Below are 23,846 nucleotides of genomic sequence, written 5' to 3'. Positions count from 1 at the left end.
TTCTATTATTTTTAGTCTCAGCTTTAATACCCTCAGTAGTTAAATGTCTCTGTTGTGCCCAACTACAGCTACAGCTGTTGCTGGGCACAACACCAGATGTATACATGCGGGTAGCAATTACCTGCCCTGTAACCAGGTAAGTGTGACATTGTGTCTGTGACATTTCTCTCAAATGTTTTATCTTAATTGCATGCTGGTGAGTAATGCAATGCAATTATGATTATGCAATCTGATGTATCACAAGTGGACCACTGTATAATCTAGGATAGGCAGTAATTGCATTATGGCATTACTCTCCCACTACAAGCGTACCATAATGCAATGTTCAGAAATTTGGAACATTTACAGAATTAATTCGATCAGTTGCATACAGTAAACATTTCTGTTACGTTCATGACAACATATTATTTTACTTATCGATATTTTTCTAACCACTGTGGTTCATTATAGATCTCTAAATGTTGTTTTCTGAAACTCAGCTGTTGATTTCACTCCCATATGGGAGTAAATCAGCAGACCTGACCCTTAAATAACCTCCAAAGTAGATACAGTGAAATGTTGGCTTTTATTGTTGTTGGGCAATAAAGACAGTACTGATATAGTAGTTGTAAATCTCATCTTCCTTCTCAAGCTTCTGCAGAAAATTCATATTAAAGGGAAAATTAAATGTTTGGAAAAATAAGCTGTTTTTTGTTTTGTTTTTGTTTTTTAATTAATCTGCTGTTTCTTTTCCATAGCAGACTAACTATGAATATCAGTTTTGGGCTTTAGTCAGACAACTGCTTTGTAATAAATAATGCTATCTGCTCATATTTGCCTATTGTGCTGCTGTTATCCTGACAGTTGCACTGTGATCACTGCTTTAAAACCAAGAGAACTGAGGGGAGACCAAACAGGATGAGGAGGGAAAATTAAAGTCCTTCCTTCCTTACCAGCAAATGTTTTCCTCACTAGAGCCCATCACATCCCAGCACAAAGGAAATCTGTCACACACTAGTCAACACTTTCAGAAACAGGGGTATCAGGGGGGCAGTTTTATTTAGATTTTGAACAGGTATTTGAAAGGTCATTTCCTAGATCTTTCAACCACACCTCTTTGAACCATCATGTGAAATATACTGAAACAAATTAGAGTCTCTACACACACACTGCTTCAGTTTAACATTCAATTTGAATCTAACCTATTACTATGTTCATGCATGCTTCCAGAACCTTGAAGGGTAAAAGAAGCAACCTGTTTAACCTTCAAATTCAATTTAGTCCAACTTGTCTAAATTTAAGAGATTAAAATACACTGTTTTGTCACAATTTTCGCATTACCAGGAGAGAAACACTCCTCATCCTGTTTATATCTCAAGCCCTTCTGTATTAAGTGTATTGAAAGCTGACCCTAGTTTTTATATGAATACAAAGATTTGACTATACTGGTCTTAAAACCGAGTGCATGATATGGATTTCTCTAAAGATTACAAGTACTGCCCTGACCCAGGCATGTTGGGTCTGCAGTTGTACTGTTAGGCTAAAGACTCACTGATTTTAAAAACTTTTCCATTTTGATACTGTATACATCACTGAAGCACACTGTAATCAACAACTTTTCAAAAGCAGTCAGTACCCTGCATGCTGCAAGCACAAATAATCTATAGCAAAACCCAAGAAAAATACATTTTGAGTAAGAAACAAAAACATCACACTCATCTTGTTCTAGACAGGAAAAGGTAACTTGCGGTGTGCAGTTTGTTTAGTCTTATGTTTTATGCAGCCCTATTAGTAAAAGCTAATCCTTTTATTCAAAGCTGCACCTGATGAAAACAATTTTCTACTGAATGTTAAAAGGTTAGCATTTTAATTAGCGAGCTGGGGCTCCATAAATACGTCACAAGGGAAAAAATAAGCTGTTCAAAGTCAAGGGGCTTCCAATTACTGAATGGAAGCAAACAAGGCCAGTGAGCACAGCAAAAAATAAAAAATAAAAACCAAACAAACATAATAATAAAAAGTGGTGCTGGCCACCACTTAAATTGGCCTAGTGTAAGGATGAAACACCATTCTTTCAAAAGACATTCATTTTGTGTCTTGATGAGTGAGCGACACCTGGTCCCATTTGGATAAAGTTACTATAATCCCAGATGATACATTATAGAATAAAGGTACTCACTCAGAATGACTTAGTACTTGTTAGCAGCAACTCTTAATTCCACGTAGATCCAAAATATGAGCAAAGTGCCCCTCACAGCAGAACATGAAGTGGTTTTCCTTTTATCTGACACTTGTCTCCATCTCCAACAGTTCAGACACCCACTGATATATCCAGACAGATACTGAAACTTGAAGTATTTGTTGCATTTTATTTTCCACAGCGCTCTCTGACAGTGACAGAGTTTCTATGATTTTACTTCCACAGGTGTATGCACTGATCCAATATTTGAACCTGACTAAAAGATTTGTTATGGGTGAAAATGGGCTTAAGGCAGTGTTTCAGTCAAGCGTGATGTTGTCCTTCACATAAAATAATGAATGTCGGTCTCAGAGTGAGGAATTAAGGTTATTTATGCCACACTTGTATTGTGGATCAGTACTCAGTATTGGCTGATATCCAAAGTTAAGGTAACATATCAGAATGGTTTGGATCAGTGCATCCAGCTGATAACACATGTAAATATATGTGTTGACTATACTAAGAGTTACTAACAGAATTAACTTTAAAGTGGGCAATTTACCATTCAATTCAATTGTATTTATATAGCGCCAAATCACAACAACAGTCACCTTAAGGTGCTTTACATTTTAAGGTAAAGACCCTTCAATAATAAAGAGAAAACAATGAAATGACCAAGCACTTGGCGACAGAGAAAACTCCCTTCTAACAGGAAGAAATGTCTGGAGAAAGAAACGGCTGAACCAGGCTCTGGGAGGTGCAGCTATCTGCTGCCACCGGTTGGCAGTGATGGAGACTTTGCTTCTAATGCCAAATATTTTTCAAATAGCTTTCTTGTGTTTAAATGTACAACAGCTATTCCAGTACAGCTATTTCCGCATATATTCAAATGGTTAAAAGGCCCGAGTGCTGCTCTAATGTTTATGACTTCACCCTTTTCCAACCACATGCCGCCCCTGACCAAACATTTTTGAACTCACTGTTCATCGTGAGAAAACATGTTCTGTAAAACCCCACATAATGCCAGCAAATAGCCTGCGCATAATTCCACAACGATACTGTTATGTTTTACAGTTTCGCAAGGTGTCCAGTTTAGTGGTATTTAAGACAGATCTGTGGCGTCTGCAGATGATGATGTAATCATTTTGGCTTCAGGAACTGATGCATCACTGATGCATTCTCGAATTTTTTCCTGTAAAAGGGTGAAACTTTTGTTGAATTCCTCAGGCAATGCTCTCTGAGAGTAACACACAGGCACACAGTAACACACAGGCACACAGTAACACACAGGCACACAGTAACACTGAAAATTGTTCACAGTAGGATCTGTGGATTATCCCGATTATTCCGAGTAACCAAGGCAGCTTCTGGAAATACATTTTAAAGTCACTTTTCAATGCTCTTAACTCCATAAATTAAATTCCACTGTGCTACAAAGCCAGTAATAATTGAAAGCAAAAACATCTCCATAGCTGCTAATAACTATAGATAAGAGGGAAAACATGTTCTGGATTAAAGACCTTTTCATTCCCATGTTGGATCAGCCAAATGTTTTTTTGTTTTGTTTTTTTTAAGCAATAGCTGGTTAAGAATTTTTAGACAGTTATGTTTGAATGATTAAGTGTTGCCTCTGTCTCTGGGGTCAACCACTCTGAATACATTTTCAAACAGTGGGAAGTGGTGAAAATTAAATATGAAGGTACATTTCACTGAGTGGGGAATTATTAAGTGATTTGATGAGGGACTTTTATGTTTGCTTACTGGATCCTTCATGTGGAGTTTTTATTAATGTTTTGGTTACACAGAGAAAGCTTAATTACAGTGAAGGAAATCAGGCTGTACAAAAATACACAAACTCTCCTCTTAAGTGGTTTTAAAGAGTGTATGCCATATGTTTATTATTTGTGTACCCAGACTATGAGTCATAATATTATGGGAATACAGGAACACAACCGAAAAGGCAGCCCCAAAGGACAAAACTTTCCAGAACCAAAGACGAAAACAAATGCTACGATCTGTCAGCACTTGCTCATGGATGATGTTAATCTTTCAGTGTAAATCAAACTAGTGAGAACTTAAAAAAAACATTACCTGTGAGTCCACCTCCAAGGCTCCTCCTTCTAATGTTTCTTCCATCCTCACTGAGATGTCGTTTAAATTTGAGTGCAGGACTTAACCCATGTGTCAGCTCTGGGTTACTGGACTTCCTGAGGTATGTGGAGGGTGGGTAGAGGATGTTGTCAAACTAGGAAAAGGAAAAAGGCGCAAAGCATTGAAGAATTAAATTTAGCAAACTTTTTTGGAGGCAAAGCAATACAAGTGCGAAGTTCCAAAATAAACTTTTATATCATGAAAAAAAGAATTTTAGCTTGTATGATATTTTTTCAGCATTTAATCAGTAATAGTATGTTCCATTTTAAGAATGATTTTCTATCTTGGGGTGGCTGTAGCTCACGTGGTAGAGCAGGTCACCTACTAATCAAAAGGTTGGCAGTTTGATCCCATCTGCCCCAGTCTGCATGCTTGGATAGTATCTCGGGCGAGATACTTACCCCATCGAGTATAGGGTAAGTATCCATCTCACACACATCAAGTATAAATGTGTGTGTGTGTCAGTTTACTTCTGGTCATTAAAGACTCTTTGCTGAAGGAGACCTGCAGAGCTGTGAATCTAAATACATCAGGAAAACCCAAGGAAAGGTTTGGACTTCTCAGACAATATTGAAAGGGAATTGCCAGAGTGTTTTCCAGAAAAGAAACGTTCAGCAAAGAGCTTGTAGCAACATCTGATTAATTCCAAATGTCATTCTTTGTTCAAGAACACTGAATGTGAAAGGGTGTGGTTACATGACAGTCTAAGTACTCAGTGTGCTTTCATTATTCATAATTCATGAGAAATGTTTCAAAGAAAAATGCCCAGCTGTTTATGTCAAGAAATATGGCAGGTTTAAAATCCATTGCTAACACTCCTCATGATACAAGCACAACACATTACAGAAGTCCATTGTATTCTCAGAAGATAATACCTTGTATGAAGCTCAGAACAAATAAAACCTAGGAAGAGGCCCTCCCTGAGAATACAAAGACATACAAGGCTGAGAGCACTCTGTGGAAGGAAATGCCCTTTGCTTCTCTGTGGGATGATTCATGATCCTAAGTCTATGAAGGACAATGAAAACGAACCCTCTGTAGGGTGACATGAGCTCACAGTAAATACAGAAGTCTAAGGCGACAGCTATATAGTAAAAAGAAAGAAATAGCATGAGCAAATAATAGCTGTACTTTTGAAATGCTAAATAAATAAACTTAACAATAAAGTACCCGCTGGTACTAAAACAGATTATCAACAATAAGCACACAGTAACAGGACAATTTACAGGACTGTACCATCAAGATCTCATGATTTTGAAACGCCCAGGCTCTACAACAGTAATCGTCGTTGTTAAAACATAATATTCTATTTGTGCTGAGGGCAAATATCAATGTGCATATCAGTCTGAGTTGTAGAACTGTTACACATGATGAACAGCAAGCCACGTGCAGCATAGTGGAGAATGCATAGACTTTTAGCTGTCTGTAAGTACACACATGCATTTTTACCAAGGTGGCACATAGAGTTCAGTACATGGAAAAGGATGGCTTAAATCAGATATCACCCTGCGTCCACACACCTGAATCAAATGATTAGTTCATTATCAGGCCTCTGGAGAACTTCAAGACATGTTGAGGAGGAAATTGAGCCATTTAAATCAGCTGGATCAAAGACACATCTAAAACCTGCAGGCCACCAGCCACTGAGGCCTGGAGCTGGACAGCCCTGGCTTAAATGTACTGTGTGTATTCACAGAATAAATTTGCTATACAATTTAAGCACATGTAATGCTGTGTATATTATTAAAACAAACACAGCGACAAAGACTTTTCTTCTGTACTTCAATATTTGAGTTACACTTACACATTTTATTGGTCCTGATTAAGTCTATCCTGGTTAGGCTACCAGTCTATCGCAGAGCCAACACAGAGAGACAGACAACCTACACAGCTACAGACAGTTTAGAATCACCAGCTAACCTAACAAGCATGTATCTGCATTGTGGGAGGATGTCAGAGTAGCTGGAGAGAAGTCCTCCAGGTGCAGGAAGACCATGGACTCAAACCAGGACATCCTTGCTATTGCTCCACTCTACCACCTACAACTCATCTAAATAAGCCCTAATTCCAGTATTACTTTTGATTTTGTATGACAACAATTCATTCTTTAATGAAAACTGTACTATAGCTTGACAGGCCCATTGATATCACACTACATACTGATAAGCTTTACATAAGCCGAGTGAGCGATAAATACAAGGAACCCTTTCAAATTGAATCTCAAAACACAGTACTCAGTCTAAAGTCTTCACCACACTCTTCACTGGTCATTTGTTACAGTAAGAATACTGTAGTTCACTGCAACCTCCAGTTTCCTATCTGAATGTCCTTTGAAGACTAAAAGGTTCAGTCATCTGTTAAGCTCAGGATTTGGCTGCATCAGCTTTAAGTGGATTGGATGCACAGTCTCGCTAAATCCTTATTTACAACATCAGGTTGCACCATTAAAAACAGACTCACTCACTTGAATAATGTGCAAGATAGTTGCTAGGAAACTATCCGTTTCTCAATCTGAAGCACAGACCCATCAAAAGCAAACAACTGTGCAAACAGGAAGTATCTGTGGCATCATTAAAATGGTTTTAGGGGCAAAAGATGCAAATCATTAACACGAGTACATGAAGAAATGTGTTTTAGAGGTAGTGTCGTGCAAGCTGTTTACAATGAAGTCACTGATCATATTAAACAAAAACTAATCCTTAAGTTAGATATGCTTGGGTTTTTCAGTCTGATACTGTCTACTGTTTAATATTGGTTCACTCATGTTTAGTTTCTAATTCTGAATGGTAATGTTTTTCTCAAAACCTACTAATAATCGGGTGTTGCAGGGAGAAATCAGAAGAGACTGTAGAGCTGACTCTCAGTATAAATGGAATCATGCAGTCATTCAGGAGCTAGTAACTTGAAAGGAGTAACTCAGGAGTAACAGCAAATTGCCTCATAAATATCTACAACAAGCTATAATTCTCTGTTCACATGTCTGCTACAAAAAAATAAAATAAAACGGTATGTAAGAATCCTGATATTTAAGTGGCTTTATTGTAATTTCAACCATGTGCAGTGGTACAGTACACAGTGAAGCGAGACAGCGTTCCTCCAATGGTGCTACATGTAACAGACAATTAACACGGGACTACATAAATTGCAAGTGTGCAAAATGTGCAAAAAACAAAACAAAATTTAAAGAGAATAAAAGATCGTGGTTCACAAAATTCTTGCAAATCTAACTTAGTGAGCTGTCCCGATTACAGCTAGCATTTGCGAGTGTAAAATTCAGTGTAAATAATATATGTAAACATAAGTAGCAGCTAATTCAGTAAGACTAACACTAATTTAATGATGTGGAAATAGTAAAACTAATGTGATGATTTAGCAAAGTGTGACCTTCTGAACAGCTGGTGTAACAGTGCCCAGGTGTTTAAAGGCAAATACATTTAAAATAATCACACATGAACAGATGGTTATGTAACTTTCAAGCAAACAGATAATAACCAGACACTGCATAAATAAGCAGCTTACGGTTATGCAGTGAAACAATGAAACTCCTGCATCATTCAGTCCTAACTTCTGAATGCCACCGATGGAAGGTGGCACACGTACAATGACCTGATGGACGTCCTTTAATCTATTAAAATGAGCACATGACTGCTTTATGCTTCTACAGCAAAAGGAAGTTGTACAATTTTGGAGAACTTCTCTGTTTCTCAATAACTTCATTTGCTTGGCGTCATCTTTTCCCCGAGGCTGTTTTTCTGACTCATTCTGGCCTTTTCCACTGTACATATGTATCAATTATTTTAAATAAGAGAAGCAGTGTAGCGTTTCTCTTGTGTTAGTTGGCCCTATTAACTATAACTAGCAGATTACTTTGATTCATATGTTTTGCTTTGTTTTGCTATTGACTCACTGTACACCACTGAACTTCAGACTTTGACTCAATCTACTGTAGTCTAAACATTTGCTTTTCACAAGACTAGTCAAACTCAACAAAGGCTCTACAAAGACTTAAATGTGTAAGACTTGTTATCCTTCTAACCCTTTTCCTTCATGTCACATATGATGCACCATCTGAGGCAGTGCAAACTGGAGGAATGCCAAAGCTGGCACAAGTTTTATATTTTCTGTTTTTCTTGTTGAGCATGTCAATTATCAGTGAATATTTCCCAGACAATGTATCTTTAATTTACGTAAATTATATCCCACCCACTTCGCACAATAGCTTATTAAAAAGGTACAAATAAATAAAAATCCAAAAGACAAAAGCATCTGCATACATTTTATGAGACATAGCAGCCAGCCATTTGCAGCTCCCTTTCTGTGTGGACGCATTGTAGTTTTGGCAGCAAGCAGTGCCCTTTCACCCATCATTCCTTTCTACCTGCAGCAGAGCCTCGCTGAACTCCAGAGAGCAGGATCAAACCTGACCTATACCCTCCTTCCTCCATCCTCCTGTTCGCCCTCGGCCTTGCACAGAGTGTACAGTACCAATAGGGTTTTGTTGCCAAAGCAAAAACAAAGAAGGTGGGCTACACAACACAATGCTGGTTGTGTTTACCAACTAAGGAATGAGGCAATCTCAGCCTGCATGTATTTAAGACCATATTTTTTTTTACTGACATGTTTTTATTATCATTGGCTGTTGTGCTACTTTCACTTCACTGAGACTACTGTCCAATATTTAACAAACAACGCTGTAACCTTGATCGTATTATGAGATTACACGATCTGGCATCATGATACCCCTGTGGTCTACAAAGTCATGTTAACCACTGCTTGAAACTAAGCTTTTAATATTTCCTGTCATTCAACAAACTTAAAAACGTGTAACACTGATAATCAATCCTTGCAACACTTGCCCTTTTAACACTTTTAACAGTATTGGAGGCAAATAAATTAAGAACCTGACAGCAGATTTTCAGATAAATTAATGCTAAAATATTGCTATTTATACAGTATTTACAGCATTACTTGTATTCATTTTGAGTTATGGTTCCTCTGTTTTTTAACTCATTTAACATATCGCCAGCTTTAAATTGACCATTTGCTTTCACATTCAATAATATGGACTTGGACTCGAGATAACGTTTGTAAACACTGAGCCACAACCTGATTGCCAATGTGCTTTGCTCTACATAACACCCAGGAAGTGCTCAGTGGAAGCTGTAAAAGAGCAGGCAAATAACTGGCAGGAGATTTCATGAACCATCCATCTACAAACAGGCTACATTCACAGACTGTGAACACGGAAACACAACAGCTCACAGGCTGAGAAGCTTTGCACACTGTCAATGTACTTGGCTTATGAAGAAATACTTCCCATCATTTACTTTGCAACTAGCTACCATAACAAACAATTCAGCTTCACCACAGACATTTATCACATATAAAAACACACCCTTAGTTACGACTGGTTCCTCATAGGATTCAGATTGGTAAGGACCATCGTGGTTCTCCCACACTGGTCTACATCTAATCCTGCATGTATTTGAGAGCACTGTGAAAAGCGAGGTTAGAACAAATTAACATTAAGTTGTTATTACAGACTCAGGGTCAATAAGGAAAAGCAATGAGCCAAGAACACAAAATCAGATCAGATGTCAAAGAATGTAAAAGAAAACAATCAGTGTTCAGTCCTCGAACAGGGCCAATGCACCATACTGCAATTTTAAATTGCAGTATAATAAATGATTACAAGCATAACGGTTCCTTCCTTTGCCCTGACTTCACCTCTCAAATTTCATGAAATCTGGCCAGGTGGTTTCTGTGTAACCATACTGACTTGCAAACAGTGCTAAAAACACATGGCTGTCTTGGCAGAGAAATTAAAGTATGAGCATTTGCATTAACTGTGCACAGCTGAGAGGGAACAGTTTCACTGAACAGTGAATCAGGCTGACAATGCAGAAAACGGAGTTAAAATTCAGGACAGCCTCTGGGTCTGATATGAACCTTTCCCGGACAACACGACAAAGACTAAAGGCACTGCAAGTGGGAAGGACACACATTCTGTACGGGTGCACAAGCAATAAGAAAAACAAAACTGACAAAGAATGTAGGAAGACTTTCATATATTACACTGACAAACACAAAGACTAAGGTGCATGACTGCTCACAGAAACTCCAACTCAGAGGTGGAGAAATGAATCTCAGGAGTCCAGGCCAAGAAAAACTGTGTTGCTCAAATACTTGTATACTACTAGACCTCAAAGAGTAGCTATGAAAACACAAGTACAAGCATGTAAACACCAGTGTCAATGTTTTTCCACCAATTGTATCAAACTTCTTCACTAAAGTTCTCTCTTATCAAAGTGGATTCAGTGATGATTTCCACACTTAAGTTATCCATCAGTTGTGCATAGGGAGAACTGGCAAACATTCACAAAGGAGGACATTAATTCTCTTTGAAGGCTTTGTGGTGAAGTCGTGTTTATCATTTCACTTAGATAGATGAAAGGAACCCTTTAAAAGTAGGAACAAATTGTTATTACTGTCTTCATCGGTTACTAAGACACCCTGAATACACGTTTACAGTAAAACAGGAAGAGAAACCTGGTAGATCAAGAGGCAACACACTTTACCCCTTTCAGTTTGTGCTATCCTGTGTTCCACCAGGCGCTCTCTCTGCCATTGTTTCTCTATCGTATCCTTTTCTATCCAGCAGCCGCTGAGAACAACACTGATAACACCTTTCACTTGCTGTAGTCACACACAGAGAACATGGTTACAGCTCAAAACAGAATTTCCCCTTCAATTCTGTAAATTTTCATGAACAACAACAACAAAAACAACTTTTTCTGAAAATGGTTAGACCCTCTATGACACAAGGCAGCTTTAGAAGTCGCAGTCTACATCTGAATAGTTTTATTATTAACATGATATCACAGGTGGTATTTTGCCATCTTACACAATGAAGTGACATCAACTCCAATAGGGCTACAACCAGTTAAGTCATTTGAACTCCATCATAACGTTGCGCTTACCATGCAAGCATTTCACCCACATTTGAGCCTAAAAATAGATATATGGTAAATGGTCTGATTCTTATATAGCGCTTTTTTACACTCCTGGAGTACTCAAAGCACTCTACTGTACTGTACTGTACTTGATACTCTAAACCACCACTAAAACTGTTATTAGGCAAAAGCATAAATTAATTTTATTATTATTAACATTAATTATGAACATCTATATCAGCAATATCAAACTCATTTTACATTGTGGGCTAAATACAACACACTTTGACTTTTGGTCAGTGTAGTTTAAATGCAAATCTAATCCCCGATACTTCCTAATATAAGAAGAAGCAGTGCATTTTCAACAGTTTTAAACATGGTAGAGAAATGCTTTGTATTTGTATTATTACTTATGTCCATAAGGAAGGTCTTTATCAGTAGGAACAAAAAGTAAAGCCTTTTAAAATACATTTTAAAGAGCAAAATGTATGCTTTCCATAAAGAAAATTAGTAGACTGGGTTGGAGTCTCTGTCAGGCCAATTCTGGCCCCTGGGCCTTATGTTTGACTCACACTCAGGAACTACATCATCCCTTTTCTGCAGCAGGAAATGTTGCAACAAAACACAGGCAAACCTCAGTTCTGAGAATTTTGATATGCTCACTTTTTTTTTTTAAATTGCAGTCGCCACATGCTAGTTTTAAAGTCTTACAAACACATACTTATTCACTAGCACACTTAAAGACACAGACACACGGCCTTCCAAGGCTATTTTATTTTATTACTTAGTAAGGTTGTAAATACACTAGGGCTTTACTACACTAGGGCCCGAGCACTTGCAGTGCGAATGTCTTTGATGGCCTTTTTTTAGGCTTTACTATGCTCAAAAACTCATTAAATTGTGAATTCGAGTCAGGTCTGGCGAAAATTCAAAATGTATTTTGTTGGTTTCACATAATTACGTAGGAAATGGTTCAATAGCTACCAGAAAAAAAGTCTAGGGGCCTATTGACCCAACCCAACAGGAAGTCCGCCATTTTGAATTGCAGATGACATTTTGGCGATTTCCTGACATTATACTTTTTGAAACTCCTCCTAGTGATTTTATTGGATCAGCTTCATATTCGGTCAGTCTAAACGACAGACCTGGGCCGTACTAATTGCAAAGCTTTTGAGTTTTCGTCAAAAGGCGCCAAGGCGAATTTTCATTCGCAGTGAAATTTTAATTTGCTCTCATTAACACAAAATTGTCAAATCCAGACCAATGTTCTCACATGTGATAAGGCTCCGCCCCTGCAATATTTATATTTATTTATATTTAACAAAGGATCACAGCGCCAGGTAATGGAAACAGGAAATGCCATAGTTTACACTTTCGAGGTGGCTGACCCAGAAAACCTTAATTTGTCCAGTAAGCCCTTAAGGAGTTGGTTTTAGACTCCATTGAAAACGTTTTCATCAGAGGGCGTGACCCCAACGGCATGGCAAATTTTGATGTTTCGCCATGAAGCACAAAATTACTATAACTCAAAGAAATCTGCCCCAATCTTTACCAAACTTCACAGGCATGATGACATTCCCAATCTAAACAGATTTATATGCCCATTGTCAGCACTAGACTGACTGCCACTTAGAGTGGGATCAGGATATATAAATATTTATAGTCTGATGCACTCCTCACAGGTCGACTCCATCCACCTCAAAAGTGGTGATTATAACCATCAGGCCCTTATGATGGTATTGTGCACAAATTGTGAGTTTTCATTGAAGGGCACACCTTAGTGGCATGGCGAGTTGGCGGGCTCTTGAAAATTCAGTCTGAGTGCACTTGTGCTGACACAAGTGCTGACTTGTGTCAGCTTTGTTTTGAAGGGAAATGTTGTAGAAAGGCACTCAGTTGTACAACTGATAGATACATATGCAAAACTGCACTAAAGGATTAAAGTTTAAACCTGTGTGCCCCCTGTCAAAAAAGGGCATTAACACATGATGATGCAGGAGCTTTCAGAACATTAGTCACAACATTTATTAGTCATGGTATTAGGTTACCCTTGTTTGTTTGACTGGCTGCTTACCCAACATGCCAATCTCAAATGTGCTTTCAATTTAACCATTACAAATATGATCATTTTGGTAAGAACCAAGCAGCATGTTCAGCAAATGTAACATTACCTCAGTTTATTTCCAGAGGAGTTCGGATGGGGAATTCAGGGTGTCAATTTTGCTAGAGTTTAGCAAATACATAGTCTCATTACAGTGTGTAGCCAATACAATACTTACATTTCTGCGAAGTGCACTCAGTGGACTTTTGAACATGTTTGTTCGTTTCTTTCTCAGGGTCAACTGCAGTACAGCAAGCTCTGTTCTGGCCGACCTCATCACCCAGCATCTGCCTTCAACTCTTCCCAAATTCCAATCGGGCCTGAAACTCTCTCCCCTCACAATCTCTGTTCTTAGGGTGTTGATGTTTACACAAAAGAATAACGGTCCCTAAAATTCTCACAGCTCAAATGCTAAACACTTTTCCAAATGTATATTTCAGTTACCTGAAATGGACACTTTACACTGAACAATATATAACTTTGGTTTAGATGGTTTGACCTTTGTATGCTTACACATGGGAATTCAGTTTCCTGTGTTGACAAGATCTAAACTTAGAAAAACACAGTATAGTACTTTCCTTCTCCAGTTTCATACAAGCATCTGTGTTACGATACGAGGAGCTTCAGCACTGTAAAATCACACCATACATTATTACTTCCACCAATGAAGTCATATTTTCTTGGAGAGTGCCTTAGAAATACATCAGTGGACTTTGAGCACTCAAAGCACTTTCATATAACATGTCTCATTCACTCATTCACCCATTCACGCATGTTCACACTCCAGTGAATGCATCGGTAGGAACTCTGGATTCAGTATCTCTTTATCTTGCCCAAGGATACTTTGGTGTACATACTGGGGCAGGCAGGCCTTGAACAACCAACTTTCTGATTAGGAGATGACCTGCTGTACTTCCTGACCACCTACCACCACAGCATCCAATAGCTGTGGCTCAGGAACATCTATTATGTCCATGTGAGATTTTGTGGCAAGAAAAATACTATAAGACGACAGGTGAACAAGCGCTGTCTTCAGAGTTGTGTTTGATCACAACTAGAGTCAGCAGCAGCTTAATTTTGTCAAACATATCTTGCTCCAGACAAGAATTTATTTTTCTACTTAGGCAGAAAGGAACATTTTTAGGAAAGAGGAACAGACCTTGCTGTTGGCTTGTGTTTATTTGACCTTAACACTTCACCTTGACTATCGGTCCTGCTCTTGTAGTGAATGTCTAGGGCTCTCTTTAATATATGCTTGCAGTTCAAAGTTGGTTTGGTTACATAAGGTTTAACTCCTACTTGGATTTTATTTACAGCCTACTGTGGACTCCTATAAAATACTCTTCATTAATTTTATATAAACACTATATCAACATCAAATATGGAGTTATAACGCAAAATGATATGTTTACAACCAAATCTACTATAGTGTAGAGTTAAAAAAAAAAAAAATTTAGTAAATTAATAAATTCCACAATGATAAGGTTCAAACAAGCTTGCTTCTTTAGAAAATGAATAGGATCAAATTCATATCATTTAACAAACCAAGAATAAAAACACCGAAGAACACATTTGACTACTTCTTAATCCAATCAGTGTCTTACCTTGCTTCCCTCAGATGATGTACACAAACTTACAGGTAAATTCCGACCAAGAGACATTTTGTTTGGGTAGCAACAGACTTAAAGACATGGACTACGGATTAAACCGCAAAAGACATGAAAGGGCACGAAAAAAAGTCAAAAATCACCGATGGATCCCAGAGAGAGAGAGACAGCCTGTCGTAGGAGGAAAAGAGTCTTAACCAGATTCTGTTAATCCTCTTAGACTCAAAGTATACACTGACACTGGATGTCCGTCTAATCACCCTGACTGGCTGCCTGCTTAAATGAATGACTGCTTATTTAGGGAAACAGTAGAGGGTTAGACTCACTGGTGAGAGAGAGAGGGGGGGAGTTAAACATGAATCTGAAGCAAATATTGATACGCAAGCAAACACTGATGCAATGTGCAGCAGATGACCTCACTTCAAGGAACAGGCCCTCACAGAATAAACAAACAAGGATTGTGTCAGCAAGTTAAGATGGAAGTGGACCTAGCTGCTGAAAGTAAAGATTTCAATTTGAAACGTATACAGAAACGCAACAATTTAAATTTTATTACGAAATCTAAATTTTTCACATATGATCATCTACTTCTTTCCTAAAGTGTCTACTACACAATCCAAAACAGAACCTGAACATTACTGCACCCAAGCCATCAGTGTGTCAGCTGAGTCATTACTTAAGCAAGCACAGCACAGCCCAACCCAGCTCCAGCTACAGTGCATACTAATTTTTACCTGTCTGTTCTTGTCTGCAGAATTCTTTAAATGTTCACTCACTACATGCATCATGAAAAAACTGTTAAGCCAAGGAAATAACACAATTTGCAGTTAGCAGCTGGTTTCCATTAGTTTTATAAGGTATAATAAAAAGGACAACCTTGAAACTCACTGGCTGTCTAAAAAAAGATACTTGCTGCAGGGTAACAAGTATGAGGACAGACACTAAATTGTGGGATTTTTTTTAAGTCAATATATAAATAAAACAATGAATTGCTTTGAGAGTTGGCTATAGCCCTAAGCAGTGTCAGTTGCTATTGCACAATCAACTGTATAAGATCTACAAAGAGGCAACAATTAACTGTTTATCACATTCAGATTATAGACATTAGACTCAGACTTTACTTAATCCCTCACTTGTACTTATAATTGACAAAAAAAAAAAATATCCCAGCTACCACAGGGTAGGAGGCAGGGTGCACCCTGGACAGGTCGCCAGTCTGTCGCAGGACTAACACAGAGAGACAGACAACCATTCTCACTCACATTCACACCTGTGGGCAATTTAGAATGACCAGTTAACCTAACCCCACTAACTACATGTCTTTGGACTGTGGGAGGAAGCCAGAGTACCCAGAGAGAACCCACGCAAACAGAACACGCAAACTCCACACAGGTGTTGGAATCAAACTCAGGACCTTCTTGCTGTGAGGCAACAGTGCTCGTCATTGAACAGCCATGCTGTCCAAAAAAATGAAAATAGTGTAAAGTAACAAAAAAGCCAAAACACTATGCTATGTACAGATGATTACTATATACAGTAAAATACACCAAGATTTTTATATGTACATGAAGTGTAGTGGGAGTGATAATAGCCTGTATTTCTTTAAAGTATTTTAAGAAGTATTTATTCTGTGTGGGTATTGTATAGTCTAACTGCTGTCAGGAAGAAGGACTTGTGATAGCACCCCGTCCTACACTGTGGCTTTAACAGTCTACCACTGAAGGAGCTGCTCAAGGCCTTCAGTCTCATGCAGGGGGTGAGAGGTGTTGTCCATAATGGATACAAGCTTGGCTGAAATCCTCCTTTCACCCACCTCCTCAATGGGGTCTATGGGACTAGCCAGGACAGAGCTCGCCCTCTTTACCACTCTTTCAATCGGTTTCCTATCCCTCTCTGTGCTGCCACGTCCCCTGTAGAAAACTGCGTTATTAGGGACACGTAATTCAAGTAAGAATAAAGAATCCTTATAGAACCCTTTTGATTAAGTGGCTGATAAAAGTCAGAAAACTATGAAAAACCCTTCCTGAAATGTCAACTAATATCAGAGAAAAGCAGCGTTTTCCTGTGGTGTTGAAACTCATGTAATTAGTCATTTATCAGAATAGCTGACTTTTGATGAATTAATTTGAGTGCTGAAACAGTCAAACTATGAAACTAAAGGCTAAGCCAGTGTAGGAAACTGCATTTGTAGACAGAGGTGTAGTAGAAAGCATATCACATGAAGCACTAGTGTATGCAGAAAAATTATTTGGCTATGAAGTGTGTTTAAACAGACAGAAAGGTTATCTAATATTTATAAAGGGTATCTAAGATGCAAGAATAAACCAATTTCCATACTTGTCTCAGTGGCTGCATTTTTTATTATTTGCATAAAGATTTTTTTTTCTTTAAAAGCACCCACTGTAAGCCAAATAGACACATCTTTTCATGTCATACATGATACAGGTTGACCTAAAAACACCACCCTTACAGCGGTTTAATCGTCTTGGTAATGAAATTTGCTTAGTCTAACACATGGTTAGTCCTCATCTGAGCAAAGTTCGTTCAGACTTTACTGCTCCATAGGGAAGTGCTGAGAACGAACTGTTTGCTTTCACAGCTGACTAACAAACTAGTTGTAAATGATTTGACTGCCCCATACAATACACCATTCATGGTAATACATATACTCATGGACATGGCTCCGTGTCAAGAGTCACCACAATCACTAAGCAGCATATAAAGACATTATGTTTGTCATATTAAATACATGCTGTATAGTCAAATGTTTGTGTATGTGGAAGGTATTCCCCTCTTTGTTTTTCTACTGCAGAAACAGGTAGAAACGGAGGCTACAGCCTCATCAGTTTGTTACCTGTTGAATTTCAGTGTCTGGCTGTTGGGCTGGGGTTGGCAGTCACTCAGCTTTAACATCACTCTGGGTTCTTGGCTAGCTTAGTGTTAGGATACTGTCTGTGCAGGTGCTTGCAAAGAGCCAAGCTGTGTTAGCAGTATAACCAGCCATTGAGCAACTGTTTCTTTCCTGGATGCAGTTTCTGCTTTATCACTGCACTCTTGTCCTTTGGTGTAATAAAAAAAAAGGAAATGTTCATATCCATGCTGCAGACTCCGCCACCATTTTCCTCCTCCGGCACATAAACTGAAATCAGCTGATTGTATTGCAAGTACAACTGGAACCAGTAAGCAGGATTGATAAACAAACAGACTAATCATTCCAAGAAAATGGACTACTGGGAACCGGTTCTCTACAAAACCAGTTCTCAATTCCTATCCCCAGTGAACAATGAGCTGAAGCTTGCTATAAATGTCCAGACTGCCAAAGTGAGCTGCAGACACAAACAATTCTCTGTGCACCCTCTTTCCTAATGAAACATAATCAAATGTTCTTCTACAAAAACCATTTCAGTCACTTAAGGATTGTTTAATGATTAAAAAGGAAATATTTTCTTTATTGAAGTCAGAAAGTGCCAACTTCAGTATGTGGGGAGAATAGCAAAAGTTGTCATTTTTCTTCTTAATTGACTCAAGTCCCTGCACTCTATCCACATTGTATAGTAGAGGGAATACTGATTAAAAGTGTAATAAATTAAAAGGCACAGAGTTAGGGATGAATTCTAAAGATAAGAAATATTTAGTATCCTTCTGCAGAAAGGATATTTGTTATGGCAACAACAGCCAGGGAAGAACACTATTAAAAAATGAACAATTGGAAATATCCATATTCTGCTGACCCAACAGGATAGTTAGAAATGAGAAAGTAGGAAACAGGATTTATGATTATGAGAGGGCATAAAGGCAGCAGGATATATAAAGACAAAGAAAACACAATGATTAACAAGCTGACAGATTTCATACTTTAGGAAGCAGTGAGTCAAGACTGTGTGGACAGTAGCTTTGGATAGCTGTGATCTGTAACAGCTCTAAAAGCAAGTGAAGCACAGAATATTGGGCCATGATCTAAAATTTAGGGTTTGTATTTTCCAAAGCTTTAATACTGTACTTTAAATATAATTCGTATTTAAGTATTTTGATTGCTTCCTCAGTAGAAGTGAACCTACTACTATTTATCTTCAGGCAGTTGCGTAATAGCAAGAGTAATTAACCATAATGGAGTCTTCTCAGGAACTCTGCTCCAGGGATGAGCACAGAAGCCCAACCCACATGCTGTTTAAAACTTTAATTAGTGAGGGGCAACCAATCAGAACTCAACTGGCTCAAAGCGAGGGTGGCCTTAAAAGGAAAACATACTAAAAAAGAGACTTAACAAAAAGACTCGTTTCAGACAGAAGACGACGTAAGGGACTAGACCACAGGTGTCGAACTCCAGGCCTCGAGGGCCGGTGTCCTGCAGGTTTTACATGTGTCCTTTATCCAACACAGCTGATTCAAATGGCTAAATTACCTCCTCAACGTGTCTTGCAGTTATCCAGAAGCCTGGTAATGAACTAATCATTTGATTCAGGTGTGTTGACCCAGGGTGTTATCTAAAACCTGCAGGACACCGGCCCTCGAGGCCTGGAGTTCGACACCCCTGGACTAGACCAAGGCTCAATATCAGATAAATATGAATCATGTAAAGCTACGTTAGGAATGTCCAAGAACAAAAATATTGAATAATAAATAAAATCAAGGAAAGAAGTGATTAATTAGGTTATCAAAATAGCAGCTATTCACAGCCCTAAACCAGACTGATGGGAAACTGAAAAAGGTCATGTTAACAGCTGCATACTCCAGATACATTGATAAACATGCTGGCCTCTCAAGTGAATACTGCAGAACTATGAAACACACGCAAGTGCTTTATAAACATCCATATAGAGTGTTTGGACAGTGAATTATGGGTGCAACCAGTAGCAATACTTCCAATCTTAACCTTTTCCCAGTAACTGTTTACATACAGCAAGCTTGAGCCAAACTCTGTTAATAAATCTGAACTGTATGTTGCTCATTTTCATCCATTTCTGTTGTCTTGTGCATAAAAGAGAAGGATTATGCGTGGGATAATCTTGTCCTGACTGTAGATAATGTTCTCTGTCACTGCCCACAACCCTGGACAGATTTAGACGTCTGGAACGAAGCACTATGCAATTGTACAGAGATCTTAGGAAGACAGGCATCATACAATCAATGTGGAAACTTACTCTATGAAACATCACCATACTCACTATCCTTGGAACTTGAAACAGTAGTAAGTCTGGAGACCGAACAGTAACTGAGCTGCTCAGCCTGCTGAAGTCATGTCACACGAGTTCTCAGAAGACTTTCCTTCTTTAAACCCACAGGGGCAAAAAAAAAGGTCATTAGTCAGGGTTCCTGATTAACCCTGCAGTAATACCACTGGAAAGCTTCTCTGCACTGACAGGTTATGTGACCTGCTTTGAGGAGTTCCAGGCAGCGACATGTTGGCTTAGTTCAGTATGCCAGGTCAAATTACATTGTTTCTTCTGTGGCCAGCACAAGAGAGGTCACCGGTTCAAATTGAACCTCAAAATGGCATTTGAAAGCAGTCTGGAGAAAGGTGCACAGGCTTTGTGTGACTCTTTTGCAAAATTAAGGCAAACTTTTTTTCTTTTTAAAAATGGATTACATTTGGTTGAAGTTCAGTAAAGCTAAAGTGAAATAAGAGACCAATACCAGGCCTGCCTCCTCGTCTGTAACACTTCAGATCTATTGAGGTAATGAACTGTCAAACTGCTTTTCACCCCAACTAAATTAGCTGAGCACCACTGTTACTAAACACGACACCAGCCCAGGGGCATCATTCTTTGGGTTAGTGTGCATTGGAGAGTCTGTTATGCTTTCAATTACTGATTTATCCATTTTAAAAACCAGCAAATTACAATTAATGAAAGTAATTACACACAGAAATCAGGAATCTGATTGGTGTGCAGATTTTCTGTATTTCCCTACTGCCTCAAAAATGAGAGATCATATGGCATTTTAGTCAACCACACCTACAGCCCTAAGTAATGTTGCATGATATCATGACTTGGAAAATATTTATGGGTCAGTCGGGAGCTTGCAATAGTCAAACACACCCAGGCTACATTGTGCGTACTGGAGCAAGTTAAACCAGTCTGCAGAAAAATCCATGTAAAGCCTTATATAAATTAAAAGGCTGATACATGCATTTTGTCTTCCTCATTTTGCTCATCTGTTTCCTGAATGAGCACCACTTGGGGTCACAACAGCAAGTCCCAGATTGTGCCATTTGTGTGTTAGTGTTACATCATAGTTACAGAGCTAACAATGAAACAATTTACTCACATTTGCTCTAAAATCACATTCCATTTTGCAATGAACCTGTCACCTTTCATATAATACACACATTTTTCAAGTTTTGGATATACCTACATCCAACTTTGTTTTGGTTTATAAAATACGGGCAGATTTGGACTGGATGCAGTCCAAATCTCCATCCAGACAGTCTTTGTCTTTGAGGTTTGAGAAAACACCTCCAAAGCAGTGGGGAAGACTGACAGGCATTTATTTACAGATGATCTATTTATGCCTCTGAAAATGCAGGAGCCACAGTAAAAACAGAGCAGTGCGCATGTGCTGAGGAATGCATCTCGACTTGTAAACTTGTAAATGGAGTGGATGAAGACTATTATGCACACAGCATGAATAATAGTTTAACTTTGCACTGACTTCATGACGGAGTGTAACCCAGCAAGCATGAGCTCAAGCACAGCTGATCAACTGGTTCACAAATATTTTGATTGTAGGACCAAATGTAATGAGTTTACCTTCTTCAGGAGTGGTTGCTTTCTTGCTGGGTGAGGGGGCAATTAGTTGGACGTGTATATCAAGGGAAATAACTTTTTATTCGAATGTCTAGCAAAAACGAGAATGAAAGTATCACATTTGAGAAGCTGGAATCAGTTACTATTTTGGTATTAGCTTTCGCTTTGAAAATTAAATTAATAACCGGTTACCAAAACAGTTGCCATCTAGTTTCTATGCGCTCATAATTAATTAATCGGCCAATCGTTTGGTTTTCTGCGTGTCTGAGTCGACCCTTGTTTTGTTTAGCAGATCACTGTGTTTACCTTTTCGTCTTCCTCTCCTTCCTCTTCGTCTTCTTCCCCATCTCCTGGGGTCTCCTTGTCAGATTCCACATTTCTGCCGTCCTCCACCTCGTCCACATTTTCAAAGTGCAAGCTGAGCCTGTCTTCGCCATCACCATAAACTTTAATGCCCAGAGCAGCCGTCATTTCTTCCCCCTCAGACAAGGTTTGGGAGCCCGACGATGACTGGCTCTCGCCGCTTTGGGACACCACAAAGTCTTTCTTCTCCATTGCGTCGCCTTCTGGTGCTACTTCAAAACAAAACGTAGCAATTAATTAACCTGCCAGCACACCTGTCCGGTTCATTATGGTCAGGAGCCGCGAGCCCATTAGAGGACACAGCTTTCTTTTTCCCTCTCTCTCTCTCTTCAGCTTCTCCTTTTTCTCCTTCTTCGAGTAAAACCAAAGTCACGACGTTGTCGAAAGTTGGTGATATCCACTAAAACATTATTGGACCCTGTTTAACATCAGCGTTACCGCCAAGCAGAGGCGTCCGCTTCGGTTAGAAGGAGCCTCTGTGGATTTTTTCGCTCATGACTTTCAAATCAGCGTGTGCCCATGCTGTCTGTGCCTTCCTATCGCACCAGTACAGCTTGTTGCCCAAAAACTAACCCCGCCCACAACGTGCGAGGGTTTACCAATCAGATCGCAGCGGCCGCCAAACTCTCTACAGATCGCTTTAACCAGCTTTAGATGCATTGGCGGTTCCAGAAGAAATTTGCGAGGGGGGCCAGGGTGAGGCCAGTGTTTTTTAATGGGAGGGCAGAACAAAAAAAAAAAGAAAAAAAAAGGGGGTGGGGCAATAATTAATTGTTTAATACATTAAGTGAATTTATTTGGTGCCCAAACCAAAATAAAATGTAACAATTAAACATAAAAATGAATTTCAAACAAAAGATTTCACATACTGTGCATATGCACAATAAACCAAATTTTACTTTTTATGTAAGATATTTTTCTTTTTATGTAGTTATGTATTTATTTTGTTATATAGTTATTTTTTACAGCATGAAACTTAAATGTGCACTCATATTTTCTGTTCAGTAGTGTCTCATCTTTTAGCATTGGCAGTGCAGTAGTATGTAACGTCATAATAAAAGTATTCTTTGTTACCGATTTCTTGCAAAACAAATGCCTTAATTTTCAAACCCTTGGCTTTTCTGGATTCAGTGCCTAGCACCCCTATCAGTAAGATGCTCATTAGTAATGGGGGACCAGAGGCATGTTTTTACTCATTTTAATGTGGAGAAACTCTGCTCACAAGTGATAGAACTCACTGGGAACTCAACAGCTATTTTGCACAGTCTAAAGAGCTCATAAAATACCTCTTTTTATGCATCATTGAAACAGATCAATTCCACTATAACGGATAGCTTTTGAATCACAACCCTCTTTATTTTTCTTTCCAAAATGTCTGAATTAACTTATTATTTTATCTATTTTTTTTTTCATTATTATTCATTTCATTAAGGTCAACAGTCAACATACTTCACATGCACTTCACAGTGTATGAATTGTAATCACACGACACTCACAGACACACAGGTTTGTTCAACATCACAAACCTGATGGTACTATACATGGTGCACATGATGGATGATCGACTGGTTGTCCCTCTTTCTGTTCCTCACTCTCCCTCACAGCCTGTGTCTTCCTCACTCTCAGGATTTCTGCATCCTCTCCAGCTAACTCCACTGCTTCTCTTTCATCCTACTCCCAAGCTCCCTCACGATCTTCATCCTCTCTCTCTCTAAGCTGTTCTTTGCTAACAGGGGCAAAAAAGACCGTAATGTCTTTTTCTCTTTT

The 23,846-nt window shown here is 38.8% G+C and overlaps 1 protein-coding gene across 4 annotated transcripts in view; it reads right to left on the bottom strand.

The window, feature by feature from the left end:
* Nucleotides 1-22,627, bottom strand: part of mast4 (microtubule associated serine/threonine kinase family member 4) — a 100,743-nt gene extending 78,116 nt beyond the window's left edge. For all 4 annotated transcript variants that reach the window (XM_039614695.1, XM_039614697.1, XM_039614696.1 and 1 more), the window contains exons 1-2: nt 22,023-22,627; nt 4,250-4,403 (exon numbers count right to left, since the gene is read on the bottom strand). In XM_039614695.1, coding sequence (XP_039470629.1) covers nt 4,250-4,403; nt 22,023-22,271 — 403 coding nt within the window. In that variant the 5' untranslated portion in view covers nt 22,272-22,627. The remainder of the gene's footprint in view (nt 1-4,249; nt 4,404-22,022) is intronic.
* Between the last annotated feature and the right edge of the window lie 1,219 nt (nt 22,628-23,846).

This window comes from Oreochromis aureus, linkage group 7 (genome assembly GCF_013358895.1).
Source record: "Oreochromis aureus strain Israel breed Guangdong linkage group 7, ZZ_aureus, whole genome shotgun sequence".
Taxonomy (NCBI): domain Eukaryota; kingdom Metazoa; phylum Chordata; class Actinopteri; order Cichliformes; family Cichlidae; genus Oreochromis; species Oreochromis aureus.
This window is presented reverse-complemented; position numbering and strand designations above follow the sequence as displayed.